This window comes from Phyllosticta citriasiana (assembly GCF_038021145.1).
Source record: "Phyllosticta citriasiana strain CBS 120426 chromosome Unknown IWZ02scaffold_12, whole genome shotgun sequence".
Taxonomy (NCBI): Eukaryota; Fungi; Ascomycota; class Dothideomycetes; order Botryosphaeriales; family Phyllostictaceae; genus Phyllosticta; species Phyllosticta citriasiana.
This window is the reverse complement of record NW_027117289.1, coordinates 778136-791707: the sequence shown is the minus strand read 5'-3', so window position 1 is coordinate 791707 and position 13572 is coordinate 778136. Positions and strand designations below refer to the sequence as shown.

The following is a 13572-nucleotide window of genomic DNA, read 5'->3' as shown; positions in this document are numbered from 1 at the left end:
AGCGGGGCATGCTCTCCCGAGCTTGGGTCGATAGTCGCAAGCCAATCATGACGTACGGAAGCTGCGCTTGATTCAACATCGCCTCGATTGATTGCGATAAGAGACATGCACGGAGGACGAGGACAGCAGTTGGTTCTGAGTACGGCTTTGAGACAACACAAGCAAGTCCTGTTTACGAAATCCGACTTGTCCACCTCCATCCAATTCTGTCAGTTTGGCTAGGTAGTCTTGGATGTCTGTCTCCATGACGTCTCAGCATCTCTAACCAAGAGGCCAACATGAGCGGGGTCAATTTACCACGTACGTACGAGTAGCCTGCCCTCCCATTTTCCATTGTATCCAGCAGCTGCACGGAACTGATTACGAGATCAAACCAAAGCTAGAAACCGCATCGCTCATGCGTGCGCCAGTTGCCATGCACGCAAAATCAAGTGCGACCTCAGCGCGCGCAGAGGGCCGCCCTGCAGTCGCTGCGAAGACTCGGAGCTGCCCTGCAACGTCATGATACGGCGGCGGCGAATGATTCGAGCTGTCGAATCGGTGTCACGAGAAGTGGTAGAGTAAGCCAAACCATATGCACCGAGGAATGAAGGGAGAGAAGGTGATCAACTGACACAACGACCCAGCGCGGCAGCGGCCTTCGGGAACCATCACCACCATCACAAGGCGTCAGTCGAAACGCCAAACACGGTCAGCGTAGTCAGCGAAACGACGAGCGAGCTGTTCAGCTCTTTGGGCCCGAGCGACCGGCCGCGCCGCTTCGAAGTCAGCGGGCTCAACGACATCTCGAAGCAAAAGTCGATCCTGCTCGAATTCCTGTCGCAGGACTTCCACGAGGCCGACATCAGCGACTATCAGCCCACGTTTGTCGACGAGTACGCCAGCGTCACGAGACTGCTGGGCCGCGAGTTTGGCCGCGGTTTTGCAACTGGTGTCTACCATTTTCGTGATGCCCCTGGCATTCCGAGGACGATTACGTCGGGGATCCCGCGCACTATTACGTCGACGGAGCGCCAGGTGCTGGATCATCATGGGTCGTTTATGTTGCCCAGCGCGCCCATTGCAGATGCTTTCATTACTGCCTTCTTTGACCGCGTGTTCCCGAGCATGCCCATCATGGACCGGGGAACGTTTTTAAAGAACTACTACGGGGTCGTTGGGGGCGGCGGCGGCGGTAACAGTCGCAAACTGTCACTGCTCCTCATCCAGGCCGTCATGCTGGCCGGCTCCGTCGTCTACAACCACCCGGACGTGCAGCTGCTGCCAGACGAGGTGTCGAGCCGGTTGCACGCGCGGGCAAAGGCCCTCATCAACACAAACTTCGAGCAGGACCGGCTCGTCCTGGTGCAGGCGCACCTGCTGATTGGCTCCTTCACGGGCGACAGCTGCGATGATACCATCAACAACATGTGGCTATCTCTGGGCACGGCGGTGCGCATCGCGCAGGGCATCGGGCTGCACCGCGACCTGGGACGGGCCAAAGCCAGCGCGTCCATGCGCCGTCAGTGGAAGCGCATCTTCTGGACGCTGTTCATCCACGACGCCGTCTGCTCGTTTGAATGGGGCCGGCCTCGCGCGGTCCACCTCGCAGACACCGACGTACCTCTTTTAACTGAGGCAGACTTTGCCCCCGACGAGCCCGGCGGCCTGCCCTCGACGGAGCACATCCAGTTCTTCCTGGCCCTCTGCCGCCTCTGCTTCCTCATCGTCGAATGGATGGAGCTGCTGCGGCCCGGCCGCATGGCCTGGGGCCACCACGGCAGCGGCAGCAACGGCGCCGCCTCCTCAGGGGAATCGTACGTCGACCAAACCGCCAGCGTGCGAGTGGCGCTGGAAACCTGGCTCGCAGAGCTACCCCCCGCGATGCGCGCCCCGGCCGACGGCGCCAGCGGCTTCACCCTCTGGCCCGGCACCCTGCACATCGCCTACAACGCAGTCGTCCTACGACTCTACGCATCGCTTATAGGCGCAGCCGCCGCAGAAAAGGTGCACAACGCCGCCGTACGCATCGTCGACATCTGCGGGGCCCTCGCAGCTCAAAACCTACTCGAGTCGCTGTGGGGCTTCGGGATCCACCAGCTCGACCTCGCCGTCGGGCAGCACGCGCGCGAGACGAAGGCGGCGGAGCCGTGCGTGGCGGAGGGCGCGCTGGGCCGGCTGGGTCAGGGCGTGAGGCTCTTAAGAGAGGTGTGTCGGCGCAGTTCGACGGCAGCGCAGGGCCTGGCGTTTTATGAGGCGCTTTTGGAGGAGCGCAAGACGGGCGGCGGGTTGGGACGGGAGGGTTGGGGTGAGGGTGGAGAGGCCGTGGTGGGGGGCGGCGACGTGGATGAGGAGGCGAGCGAGGAGACGGCCGTGGGCCCTTTGGCGGCGGCGGCGGCGGCGGCGGGCTTGCAGCAGCCGGATTTGAGGTCAACAGGGTCGTGGGGTGCTGCTGCTGCTGCTGCTGCTGCGCGTTGGAATGGCGATGATTTGGCTAGTCTGGGGTTTTTGGATTGGAACGCGCAATGGACGTGATGGGTGGGGACTCTTCTTCAGCAGCCAATGGTGTGATAGGGAGACTCAGATGCAAAGGACTGAGGCAGGTGGCGCGGTTGACGCAGGGTGCTGTTTTCGAAAGCGGTAGGGCGAACAGAACAGACAGATTGCGTGTCACTAGAGGAGCACGTAAAAGAGAAAGAAGCATTTTGAGCTTGAAATCGTCGACACCAGTCCAGCATGTGTACACCGGGAAAGCCTGAAACAGAAAGCGCACAAGCCAACCGTAACATTTCCTGTACACATATAAGCAACACACAACCGTCGACCTCACACCTTACTATCCTGCTTCGGATGCACAACCTGCACGGTGGCCACACCCTCCGACTGCGCCTTCTTCGCCCTCTCATGCTCAATGACCTCATCAGGGACAAGCCCCGTGACAGCAGCCTCCTCCTCAATGCGGCGAGGCACGATAACGGCCTCCTCCAAAAAGTAGTTCGTCTCGCGGACATAGACCCAAATGACGCCGTACAAACTGACCAAGCCGATCACGTACAGACACAGCTGGATGATGGTCTGCGTGAGATACGAGACGCCCTCCGAGTCCATGACAAACGAGATGCACATGCCGAGGCTGACGGTGCCCTTGAACGCGCCGGCGTACCGCGCGCACAGGACCGGGTCGTTGGTCAGCGCGCTCATGGTCCACTGCACGCAGATCTGGAACGTCGCGTACACGATGCCGAACAGCAGGTACAGGATGAAGCCCGACGCGAAGCTCGAGTCTGTCCAGTCGATGCCTGGCGCTGGGTCGTTGGCGTCGATGTCGTTGACGATGATCCAGATTAGTAGCCCTACTGTCGCGCCCATGGTGATGACGCCCATCATGATGGACCCCATCATCCCCTTTTTGCGCCGGCTCTTGATGCGTTTGTTGTCCATGACCCAAGCCATGGCGAGAGGCGCGGGGATCATGATGACTTGGAAGAGCAGGTTGGTTAGGGAGCGCGTGCGCAGGTTGAAGTAGTGAGCTGTAAGCAGATGGTTAGCTGGGGTGTTTTGGCAGTTGAGCGAATACATACCATTAATGCTGCTCACGAGTGCAAGACACATCTCGCCTACAAACATTGCGGGCAGGAGGAGGATGATCTTCGTGTCGAGCAGGACGCTCAAAACACCCTTCATCTCCTCCTTGAACGACGGCTGCTTGAAGATGGCAATGTGGGTACCATCATCGCGGACAATGTCTTTTGGCTCAACAATGCAGAAAGTTGCGATGAGCATGGCGCTGCCCAATTGAGAAATATCAGTTCCTCGGACACTTGCGGTGAAGCTGCTGTTTGACTCACCAGCCCATGATGAGCAGGAAAATGACCCACACCGCTGTTGAGACGCCAGATACCTCGGTCTTGTCGTGGTTGACGCCAAAGGCAATCAAGGCGCCGACAGTACTTCCCGAGGATGTCAGGACCCATTGCCAGGTGATGTACTGCTCTGTCGTTAGCTCAAAATCGTTACCGAATCTCTCAGGGGTGAGAATTCAGGGGTGAGAGTTCAGGGGCTCACTTCCCCCTTGCCTCACCCACACGTCTTGCTAACTTACCATTGCTTTCTCAGATTCTTCAGCATACGCGAATTGAATAAATCCTGACGTTGTCCATAGACAGGCCGCGCAGAAACCTGTGTTGTGTTGTCAGTGTTCAAATGCATGTATTTCTTGGTCGATTTGGTCTTGCCCAAAATAAATCCAGCCGTCAACGGAAACCATTGATGCGCAGTCTTGTCATAGTACCACAGCGCACCCGCGTATAGCGGATATCCAATAGATCCAAGCAGAATAGTCTTCTTAGGCTTCAAGAAATTCAAAATAGAGCCAGCTATCCAGCCAAAAAGAGTGTATGGCCCGTACAGAATGGAGTTGGTGAGCGACGCTACGTGCTGGGATGAGGGCTTTCCGCCGCCAGCTCCCAGTGCGGTGAGGGCAAGATAGATGCCAGGAAGGCAGAAGAGGATCATGCCCATGATGAAGTTTTGATTGAATGGGCGGTTGAGCCGCCATTTGCTTAGTTGAGCGGGCATTTTAGCGGCAGCTGTGAGGCTGGAGTTTTCAAGCGCGAGAGCGGCCGGAACCAGTCGTGATAGACGTGCCGGAGCTGACGGCGATTCGACAGGTTTAAAGACGAATCCAGTGCAGAGCCTGATAGATGGGGTCGAAGTCTCGCGGTTGATAGGACCCCTGCTCGATTGTTGTTCATGTTGTTCATTTTCCCATGTTTAACCTTCATGGCGGCGTTGACCAGGATGGATGGCTTATTTTTGCGTGGTGGTTGGTTGGTTGGTTGGTCGGTGGACCGGGAGGCTATCACAATTGGAAATGGACGACCCCGCAATCTGCCCAATCTCGGTCCTTGCACGGAATCGGAGCGGGAGCGGGAGCGGCCTCCCGGGGCCCGTCTCGGGATCTCCGCGGCGCCTGCTGATACTGGAGACTTGGGAGAGATATATGGGTCTTGGGGAGAGCAGATAGCAGCGTGATAGCGATATATCTACTCACACAGGTGATAGTGAGTTGCTCGTCAGCTTGCATCAAGAACAAAGAATTCGCCCACCATGGTTGCAGAAGTTCAGCTTCCTCCTGCTCCGCCCATCAATGCCGATTTCCATCCTCCTGATGTCCGCTACAACGACGTCTACATCTCTTATGACCGAATCCAAGAGGCTCATCAGCCCAACAAATGGCCGGCACGCAAGCACATCAAAGTTCCCGAGTATCCCGCTACGGCTTCTCCTGATGAAATAGTGGCCGGTATGAAGGTCGCGGGAGGTGCCATTGTGCGCAAAATTCTGTCGCTGGAGTCAATAGCGCGGATGGAACGCGACCTGAGGCCGTATCTGGAAGCCGATGTCCCTTGGGAGGCCGGCACCTTTTTTCCACCGTCGACAAGGCGTGCCTTTGGGCTGGTTGGCAAGTCGGATGCAGCGGCGACAGATCTGATTGGCAACGAGCTCTACCAAGCCGTGTGTCGTCGATTCTTAACGACCAAGGCCTACAAATGGTGAAGCTTCTTACTTAGATTGATCAAAAGCAATGTTGTACTTACTACGTCCAAGGTATGGCAACTCGAGCGAGCTCAATGTCAGCTTGCCGCAGGTAAACAACACGATTGCATTCTCTGTGCGGCCGGGGAACAGCTACAACCAGCCATTGCATCGAGATGACGACATCCACTACCCGGACCGCCAACGCATCGAAGTGTATCCCGAGCAAACCAACTCGCGCGATCACGGGGTCGGCTTTTTCGTCGCTGGTACAAAGAGCACCAAGGCCAATGGTGCTACGAGATTCATCCCAGGATCGCATCTCGAAGCGACAGAGCACCCACCCGAGGAAGAATTCGCAGCGCATGCCGAGCTGGACGTGGGCGATGGGTTTATGATGTTGAGCAGTTGCTACCATGGAGGCAGCGCAAACACGACCAGGGACGAAGAACGGCTACTCTTTAGCTGCTTCATGACGAGGGGCTATCTCAGGCAGGAGGAGAACCAGTACATTGCGGTTCCTGTGGAGCGGGCAAAACAGCTGCCAGTCCGGATCCAAAAGCTTCTTGGATACACCATCAGCGAGGTAAGCGGCCTTGTCGTGCAGATCGGAGGCATCGAGAGCTGATATTTCGCGACAGCCAATGCTGGGGTGGGTGGAGTTCAAGGACCCGCGTGTGCTGTTGGACGAGAACGCGCCGCGCGTCGCTCATGGCCAAGGGCACGCGAAAGAGGAGCAGGACATTTGAAAGCAATGGAAAGCAATGGCGGCAGATAGCAAAGCAGGTTATTATAAGCGCGTGATTTGAATGCAAGACGGGCTGTTATCAGGATGCTGTGGGGTTCGCGGTTCACGACAGATGACGTTGGATGTGCATGTGTTGAGATGATTGTCCGGGGGTGGAGTCTGGCGGACGAGGCCAGCTGCTGGCACTTGCTCCTTGGGGCATCATCGATCCGGCTCCTTGATGACGGCGGTTTCTTTGTCGCCAAAGTCAAATCAATTAACTGATGGCTGCTGCGACAGACGACGAAGTTACCAAAACGATCGAGAGGGCGACGGGACCCCGACGGGACCCCGAGGCTTCTGGCGGGCGGGTGGTGCACTGCACTAGGTGGCTCCTCACCGCCGATAAGGAAGGAAGCTATCGTCAAGCTAGCGCCGTCGTTCCTGCATGTACGCACGCCTCTTTCGACTCCCGTCCAGCTCAAAACCTTTCTCTGCCCCGTTTCCGGCCTCTTCTCTTCTTCTTCTCCTCCTCCTCCTCCTCCTCCCTTCCTCCCTCGACATCTACCGACACCAGCCATCATTCACGTCCATCTTCGTCCTTGCATCTCGACTTGCTCATTGCCTGCATTTGCATTATAAGTATACAGCGTATTCTTGCTCTACCTTTGACCGTCCCTTTCAAGCCCCGCGCCACCCACGTCCATCTCTTGATCGGTCCCACCTTTTGGTCTTCCCATCATGGTCTTGGTCGACAACCAAGAATATCTCTGCGAAGAGGAGAAGCGCCTGTTGGAGGACAGGAAGCGCGAACGATACTGGAAGAAATGGGGTCCTTACGTCGCCGAAAGGCAGTGGGCCACGGTCCGTGAGGACTACTCGCACGATGGAGACGCCTGGAGCCATTTCTCTCACGACATGTCCCGTTCCCGTGCCTATCGTTGGGGCGAAGACGGCATTGCTGGCGTGTCCGACACCCACGGCCTCCAAAACGTTGCCTTTGCCTTTTGGAACGAGAAGGAGTGGGTCTCACTCTTTCCCTTCGACCCGAAGAGTGCCTGACGCTCTGCAGTGACTTTCTCAAGGAACGCCTCTTTGGTCTTTCAAATCCCCAAGGCAATCATGGCGAGTCCATCAAGGAAGCCCACTTTCACCTTGACAACACCCCCACGGCAAGTTTCTTCATGCAGCTGTTGTCAATTTCCCAGCTAATGGTCCCAGCATTCGTACATGAAATTCCTCTACAAATACCCCCAGCGCCGCTTCCCCTACGAGGACCTCATAAAGGAGAATGCAAGGAGGGGCAGACAGGACAGGGAATACAACATGGTCGACACTGGCGTCTTTGATGACGACAGGTACTGGGACATTTTCATCGAGACGGCCAAGGAAGCGGACGACGAAGAAGAGCTGCTATTTCGAGTCACTGCATACAATCGTGGACCCGACCCGGCCCCGCTGCACATTGTTCCGCACGTTTGGTTTCGAAACACTTGGACGTGGGGTCACGAGTCGCCAGACAAGAAGCCTTCGATTCGGAAGCTGAGCGGAACTGCTGCCGTCTCAAATCACCACAAGCTCGGAGAGAGATACTTTCAATTGTCACCATCTCCTGGCACTGGCCCCAGTGGGGAGGATGTGCAGCCCAAGTTGCTCTTTACCGAAAACGACACCAACTTCCAGAAGCTCTGGGGAGGACAGAATCCTCAACCATACGTCAAGGATGCCTTTCACCGCCACATTTGCGAAGAGCAAAAGAGCGCCGTGAACCCAGACAACGTTGGCACCAAATCGGCTGCCTGGTTTGCCTTTGACGAGGGCGAAGGTGTCGCTCCCGGCGAGTGTGCCGTTGTGCGTTTCAGGCTTTCGAAGAGATACGACGGATACCTCGACGAAGAGCTGTTTGACGAAATCATGGAGCAACGCATCCTGGAAGCCGACGAGTTTTACTACCGCATCAATCCCATCCCAATGGCCGATGACCTGCGTAACATTCAGCGTCAAGCGTTTTCTGGCATGCTTTGGTGCAAGCAGTACTACCACTTTGTCTGGGACCAGTGGGCCAATGGCGATCCTAACATGCCGCCGCCTCCCCCAGGAAGAAAAAATGTGCGCAACAAGAACTGGAAGCACATGCATCTGGACGACATTCTGTCAATGCCAGACTCGTGGGAGTATCCCTTCTTCGCCGCATGGGACAGCGCCTTTCACTGCATTCCGCTGGCCATGATCGACCCCGACTTTGCCAAGAAGCAGCTCGATCTTTTCACCCGCGAATGGTACATGCACCCCAATGGCCAGCTGCCAGCTTACGAATGGAACTTTGGTGATGTCAATCCTCCCGTGCACGCTTGGTCGACTTTCAGAGTTTTCAAGATTGAGCGCAAAATGTACGGCCATGAGGACTGGGATTTCCTCGAACGCGTCTTTCAAAAGCTGCTGCTCAACTTCACCTGGTGGGTCAACCGGAAAGACTTTGACGGCAAAAATGTTTTCGAAGGCGGCTTCTTGGGTCTCGACAACATTGGTCTGTTCAACAGGTCCGATCCGCTGCCAACCGGTGGTGTTCTGGAACAGGCCGACAGCACGGGTTGGATGGCCTTTTACTGCTTGAGCATGCTCAACATCGCGTTGGAATTGGCCAAGAAGCGCCGCATCTACGAAGACATTGCGTCCAAGTTTTTCGAACACTTTATCCTCATCAGCGATGCCATGCAGTACCGAGCCGGCGGCGAAGAAAAGTCTCTTTGGAACGATGAAGACGGCTTCTACTACGACGCCATTTCCTGGGGTGGTCCCTGGAGCCATCAGATGCCCGTTCGCTCTCTCGTTGGCCTCATCCCCCTTTATGCTACCTTGACACTGGAACCCGAAGTCATCAACTCGTTTCCCAACTTCAAGCGCCGCATGGAGTGGTTCATTGAAAATCGACACGACATGGCGGAGCGCAACATTGCCAGCATGCGCCGTCGCGGAAAGGGCGAGAGATTGCTGCTTTCTTTGGTCAGCGAAGATCGCTTGAAGAAGATTTTGAAACGCATGCTCGACGAGGACGAGTTTTTGGCGGACCACGGCATCCGGTCGCTGTCCAAGCATCACAAAGATCATCCTTATTCCATGGACGTCAACGGTCAGCGATTCCAAGTCAGCTACGTCCCCGGTGACTCCGATAGCGGTCTCTTTGGTGGCAACAGCAACTGGCGTGGTCCCATTTGGCTCGCCGTCAACTTTTTGCTCGTCGAGTCCCTCCTCCGATTCTACATGTTCTACGGCAACAGCTTGCAAGTCGAATGTCCCACCGGCTCAGGCGACTACATGCATCTTGGCCACGTAGCAGAGGAGGTTCAGCACAGACTTCAGCACCTCTTTGCCCGCGGAGAAGACGGCAGACGTGCAATCAATGCTGGAAATGAGATGCTCGACTACGACCCGCACTGGAAGGACTACATGTGGTTCCACGAGTTCTTTGATGGCGATACTGGCAGGGGGTTGGGAGCAAGTCACCAATGTGGATGGACTGGTCTGATTGCCAAGATGATCCACGATACTGGGTAAGTCTTTTTCGGTCCATTGAATGAGAAAAACGCTGACATTGTTTAGTATTCGGTGTCGCCTCCCGCAGACGCCGCGCACTCCATCCACTGCTGCAGCGCACTACTTTGACGACATCTTCCACAAGTACAAGCCGTCAAAGCCAGCTTTCCGCCGTTCGTCAACCAGCCGCTCGATTGGCAAGCTGGAAGACCTGGAAGGCGACTTCCGCAATGGCAACGCCATCGCCGACGACGAGCTCGAATCGCCCGTCAAGCCCATCAAACGCGTCAACTCGGTCGGCTACTTTGACGAAGAGGCGATTGAGAAGAAGAGACAGATTGACGAGCAGGTTGCCGGCTATATTAGCGGCAAGCTGCAGAGGATGAGGAGCCACGAGTCGGCGGGAGAGGACATGAATGACGAGCTCGAGGCGCAGCTCGACGGTGCCTGAGAGGCAGGACGATTTGCTGGAGACTTTCCTAGAGGACTGTTGACCTGGGTTTCGCATCCTTCCCTAGACTCCTAGATGCCTTGTAGACTGAGTAGAGTCTGATAGACTGGAGGGACATGGTGGAATTACTTGGCATGTTGGCCTTTTCCTAGATCAGCACCTTTTCGACTTACCTACCTGGCTACGATTCTACGAAGACTTTTTCTTTCTTGCCCTCGCTTTTTGATCTCCACATCTCTTGCGCCGTACAGTGGGTCTTCTCCGATGCTGCATCTCGTCGAGCGTGTGTCACTTCCTCGACACGCTTTGCTCCTCTTCCCAACACACAGAGCCTCCCCCTTTCTCTCTCTCTTCCTTCGCCCAACCCCATAGCCCCGCTCTCTCGCTCGCTTCCTCTCCCTACGCCAGCCTCCCAACTACCAACCAACTCCTTCCCCTCGCCACCACCCCATCATCAAGACACCAGGCTACCGCGTTCGGCATCGGCATTGACATCGACATCGGCATCAGCCTCGCTAGCAACCAACGGACTACTACCGCGACGCCTCCCGTCCACGCCTCCCCTTCAACCCGAAAAAGAAGACTGACTCAGATCAGGTCGGCCGCCGCAGCCGCACAGACAGCAAGATGACTAGGCTCTCTTTCTCACGTGCAGGTGTTGTTGGGTAGTGTGGCAAGGGTGGCAGCTTCTTTTGCACCACTTCTGGTTTGGAGTTGTTGGATGGTGGATGTTCGAGGTTGGAGGTTGTTTGTTGTGTTGTGATATGGTGCGCTGAGTGTCATTGGCTGATTTACTACTGCGGTAGTCTTGATGGTGTTTTTGTCGTCGTCGCCGTCGCTTGCTCTGGGTGCACTTCCATATCCACCTCCATGCGAAACAAGGTTCTTTTTTTTTTTTTTTTTCTTCTTTTTGCTGAGTCAAGTGGTTTGTGTAATGATTGTACTCGTCGCTGACGATCAAGAGAGTCTCAAAACGTTTTGAGTTTGAGGCTCTGTGAAGGTGGTGAAGTAAGTGCCGCAAGGGGCATGGGAGGGCAAGGCTTCCATGACGGATTCAGGGGTAAGGGGGAAAAAGTAAAGGTGAGCTATAGACTCATTTCCAACGCCATTCCGTCTCTCATCTCTTCCCATCTACCCATCTATTAGCCCAGAAATCTAAACTCCCTCTGTCGAACCCCATGCGACCAAAACCCCGCACGCACGCATACCTAGGTATCCAACAAGAAGCCCACCCCTCTTGCACCTTGACCCATTTCTATTTATCCAACATCTTAGCCCAGCTACTCACGCCCCGAAACTAATCCTCGCACCCCCCTCCTCGCCAAAATCGCTCCCCGCATCATACGGCCCCGTCCCCTCCAGAACCGACAGCGCCAGCGCCCGCGCCTCCGCCTTGCGGGCCGTGAGCTGTTCTTCTGCCCACCACTCCTTTTCCTCTTCTTCCTCTTCTTCCTTGTCTTCCTTGTCTTCCTTCTTCTCCTTCTTCTCCTCATCCTCATCCTTGTCATCCTCGCCTCCTTCGTCGCCCTTGGCTGACTCGGTAATTTGCGCTTGGGCCTGATCGATCTGGGCTTCAAGGTCTTGGAATACTGAGTCGCGCCACCAGTCCTGCTCCGACGCGAGGTCGTTGGTGTGCGAGGGGTTTTGAAGAGGGGCTGTGGTGCATCCATCGGCGTCCTTGAGTCCGGTCAGCTCGTTGGTAGAGGGGGAGGAGGGCTTGATGGCGCTGCCGTCGCTGATAGCGCACGGGCGGTTGGAGGCGCTGGTGGATTCGGGATTGGACGGGGAAGGGTGGTCGAGGTGCTGTTCGCCGGTGTTGCAGGAGGTTTCTTGGTCGGGCTTCTCGTCTCGAGGCTCTTGAGTCACACTATCCATTCCCACCAGACTGTCGATGCGCTCGTCGTCGTCAGATTCTCGCAAAAAGGCTTTGCGGATCTCGAGTTGCTTTTCCTCGAGCGCCAGGAGCGGAGCCGGCGGCAGCGCGGAGAGGGCTGGACAAGGGCTTTGTTGATTCTCGGGGTTGCATTGTTCAAGCAGGAGAGGAGGGCTGCAGGGCTGGTGCCAAGCTTCTGAATTGGCCTTGCTCGTTGGCTTGAGCTTTTTCCTGAGTTTGTTGCGTGTGCCTTTTTTGGTCAGGTCTTCGCCGGTTGTTGTGAGGCTCGCCATGCTGAGCATCCTCTGAACTTTCGAAAGGGCTTTCGTACTCCTGCTCTTGGACAAATTGTCCTGACGCTTGCCAGCAGTGGAGAGTTCGGGGTACGAGGCTTCAGACGCTTGGAGTCGCGAAAGGTATGCCCGGCGCGCGGCAGCAGCAATGCTGAGTTGTCCAGCAGAGGTCGCAATGTCGTCCAGATGGTCCTTGATTGAGGTGAGACAGACGATGATCTGCCTTTGTGCCGGCAAGAGAGGAACCTTGTAGTCGATCTTGAAGATGACCCATTCTTCGAAGTAGGTTCTGAATCCTCGTGCAGTGAGGAGGTTGACTTCGCAGCCCTCTGTCGTGGGCAAGGTCCTGCTTTGTCATTAGACATTGACATTCTTCAGGATGCAGTGCTTCGCTTACTTCGCTTTGGCCTCAAAAATCTCCTTCCTCTCATCTTGACCAATTCGCGCGGTCGCAGGCACATCGTCAAGTCTGAGACCGAGCTTGATGGTTAGCAGCTGGTTGCGACAGTGCCAGCTCGCCAGAATGTCCTTGAGAATGGCGCTGTGATATTCGACCCTCTCGACTGTCTCCTCGGTGGCTTGATGCTGCAATTTCGGGCGCAAGTCGAAGTGCATGAGGCGAGCGGCCTTGGTGAGGTCGAACTGGAAGCCGTCTGGCCACATGAGGCGGTTGGCGTTCAGCAGAACGGCTTGAATTTGCTGGCTGGCTTCTTGTTCTGTAGTGGACATCTCGTCTTGTCGTGGCGGGACGAGAAGGTCGATCATGCTTCCCAGCTGGTCGCGAGCATTGATCGAGGACGACTCAGGAGCGTCCATCGTGACTGTAGCATTCGAAAGGTGATAGGAGTGTGTAGGGGATGAATGACTCGAAGCACAACGAGATGGGTGACAGGAAGATTTGTCGGTGAAGGACTAGAGGTGGTGTTTTGATTTTTGGGTGGTTAACTTGCAGCGGTGGTGGACAGGCGTTCGGGTCCAGATCACAGTTAAACGCGGCGGCAGGACTTCAGCGCCGTCACCCCATTCTTCCCTCAGTTGTCTACCGAAGTGGACTAAGATGGCTGCAGTGAAGTGCCTGGCGTTTGAATGCCTTGCAAATTTCGAAGCGTTCAAGATTAACACTTCGGTGGTGTTTGAAGGTCAAAGTGCATAGATCATGAAGGATGTCTCATTACTG

The 13572-nt window shown here is 55.9% G+C and overlaps 5 protein-coding genes across 5 annotated transcripts; 3 read left to right on the top strand and 2 right to left on the bottom strand.

The window, feature by feature from the left end:
- Positions 1 to 501: 501 nt before the first annotated feature.
- Positions 502 to 2514, top strand: IWZ02DRAFT_493107 (fungal-specific transcription factor domain-containing protein; the record flags this gene model as incomplete). Its single annotated transcript, XM_066769904.1, has 2 exons — positions 502 to 560; positions 627 to 2514. 2 exons carry the CDS (start codon positions 502 to 504, stop codon positions 2512 to 2514), a joined length of 1947 nt encoding a protein of 648 aa, XP_066620067.1.
- Positions 2515 to 2771: 257 nt separating this feature from the next.
- Positions 2772 to 4672, bottom strand: IWZ02DRAFT_60309 (major facilitator superfamily domain-containing protein). The gene is made up of 5 exons (XM_066770947.1): positions 4215 to 4672; positions 4082 to 4158; positions 3828 to 3967; positions 3561 to 3766; positions 2772 to 3509 (listed from the first exon to the last, which is right to left on the bottom strand). Exons 1-5 carry the CDS (start codon positions 4555 to 4557, stop codon positions 2806 to 2808), a joined length of 1470 nt encoding a protein of 489 aa, XP_066620066.1. The 5' UTR covers positions 4558 to 4672; the 3' UTR covers positions 2772 to 2805.
- A 750-nt stretch (positions 4673 to 5422) lies between these two features.
- On the top strand, positions 5423 to 6287 carry IWZ02DRAFT_60327 (uncharacterized protein). Its single transcript, XM_066770948.1, has 2 exons — positions 5423 to 6103; positions 6159 to 6287. Exons 1-2 carry the CDS (start codon positions 5567 to 5569, stop codon positions 6264 to 6266), a joined length of 645 nt encoding a protein of 214 aa, XP_066620065.1. The 5' UTR covers positions 5423 to 5566; the 3' UTR covers positions 6267 to 6287.
- Positions 6288 to 6985: 698 nt separating this feature from the next.
- On the top strand, positions 6986 to 10229 carry IWZ02DRAFT_471310 (Six-hairpin glycosidase-like protein; the record flags this gene model as incomplete). The annotated part of the gene is made up of 4 exons (XM_066768860.1): positions 6986 to 7266; positions 7317 to 7416; positions 7466 to 9795; positions 9845 to 10229. 4 exons carry the CDS (start codon positions 6986 to 6988, stop codon positions 10227 to 10229), a joined length of 3096 nt encoding a protein of 1031 aa, XP_066620064.1.
- Positions 10230 to 11513: 1284 nt separating this feature from the next.
- IWZ02DRAFT_507191 (uncharacterized protein) lies at positions 11514 to 13211 on the bottom strand (the record flags this gene model as incomplete). Its single annotated transcript, XM_066770418.1, has 2 exons — positions 11514 to 12741; positions 12793 to 13211. The coding sequence occupies 2 exons, from the start codon at positions 13209 to 13211 to the stop codon at positions 11514 to 11516; spliced, it is 1647 nt and encodes a 548-aa protein (XP_066620063.1).
- Positions 13212 to 13572: the final 361 nt, after the last annotated feature.

What these genes read in the sequence shown, in the direction of transcription:
- IWZ02DRAFT_60309 (XM_066770947.1), bottom strand. Translation starts at nt 4,557, where the DNA reads ATGCCCGCTCAACTAAGCAAATGGCGGCTCAACCGCCCATTCAATCAA. An exon ending in TTCCTGCTCATCATGGGCTG is followed by an intron (nt 3,767 to 3,827) that starts GTGAGTCAAACA and finishes TCAATTGGGCAG; the next exon opens with CGCCATGCTCATCGCAACTT. An exon ending in ACTCGTGAGCAGCATTAATG is followed by an intron (nt 3,510 to 3,560) that starts GTATGTATTCGC and finishes ATCTGCTTACAG; the next exon opens with CTCACTACTTCAACCTGCGC.
- IWZ02DRAFT_60327 (XM_066770948.1), top strand. Translation starts at nt 5,567, where the DNA reads ATGTTGTACTTACTACGTCCAAGGTATGGCAACTCGAGCGAGCTCAAT. An exon ending in TTGGATACACCATCAGCGAG is followed by an intron (nt 6,104 to 6,158) that starts GTAAGCGGCCTT and finishes ATTTCGCGACAG; the next exon opens with CCAATGCTGGGGTGGGTGGA.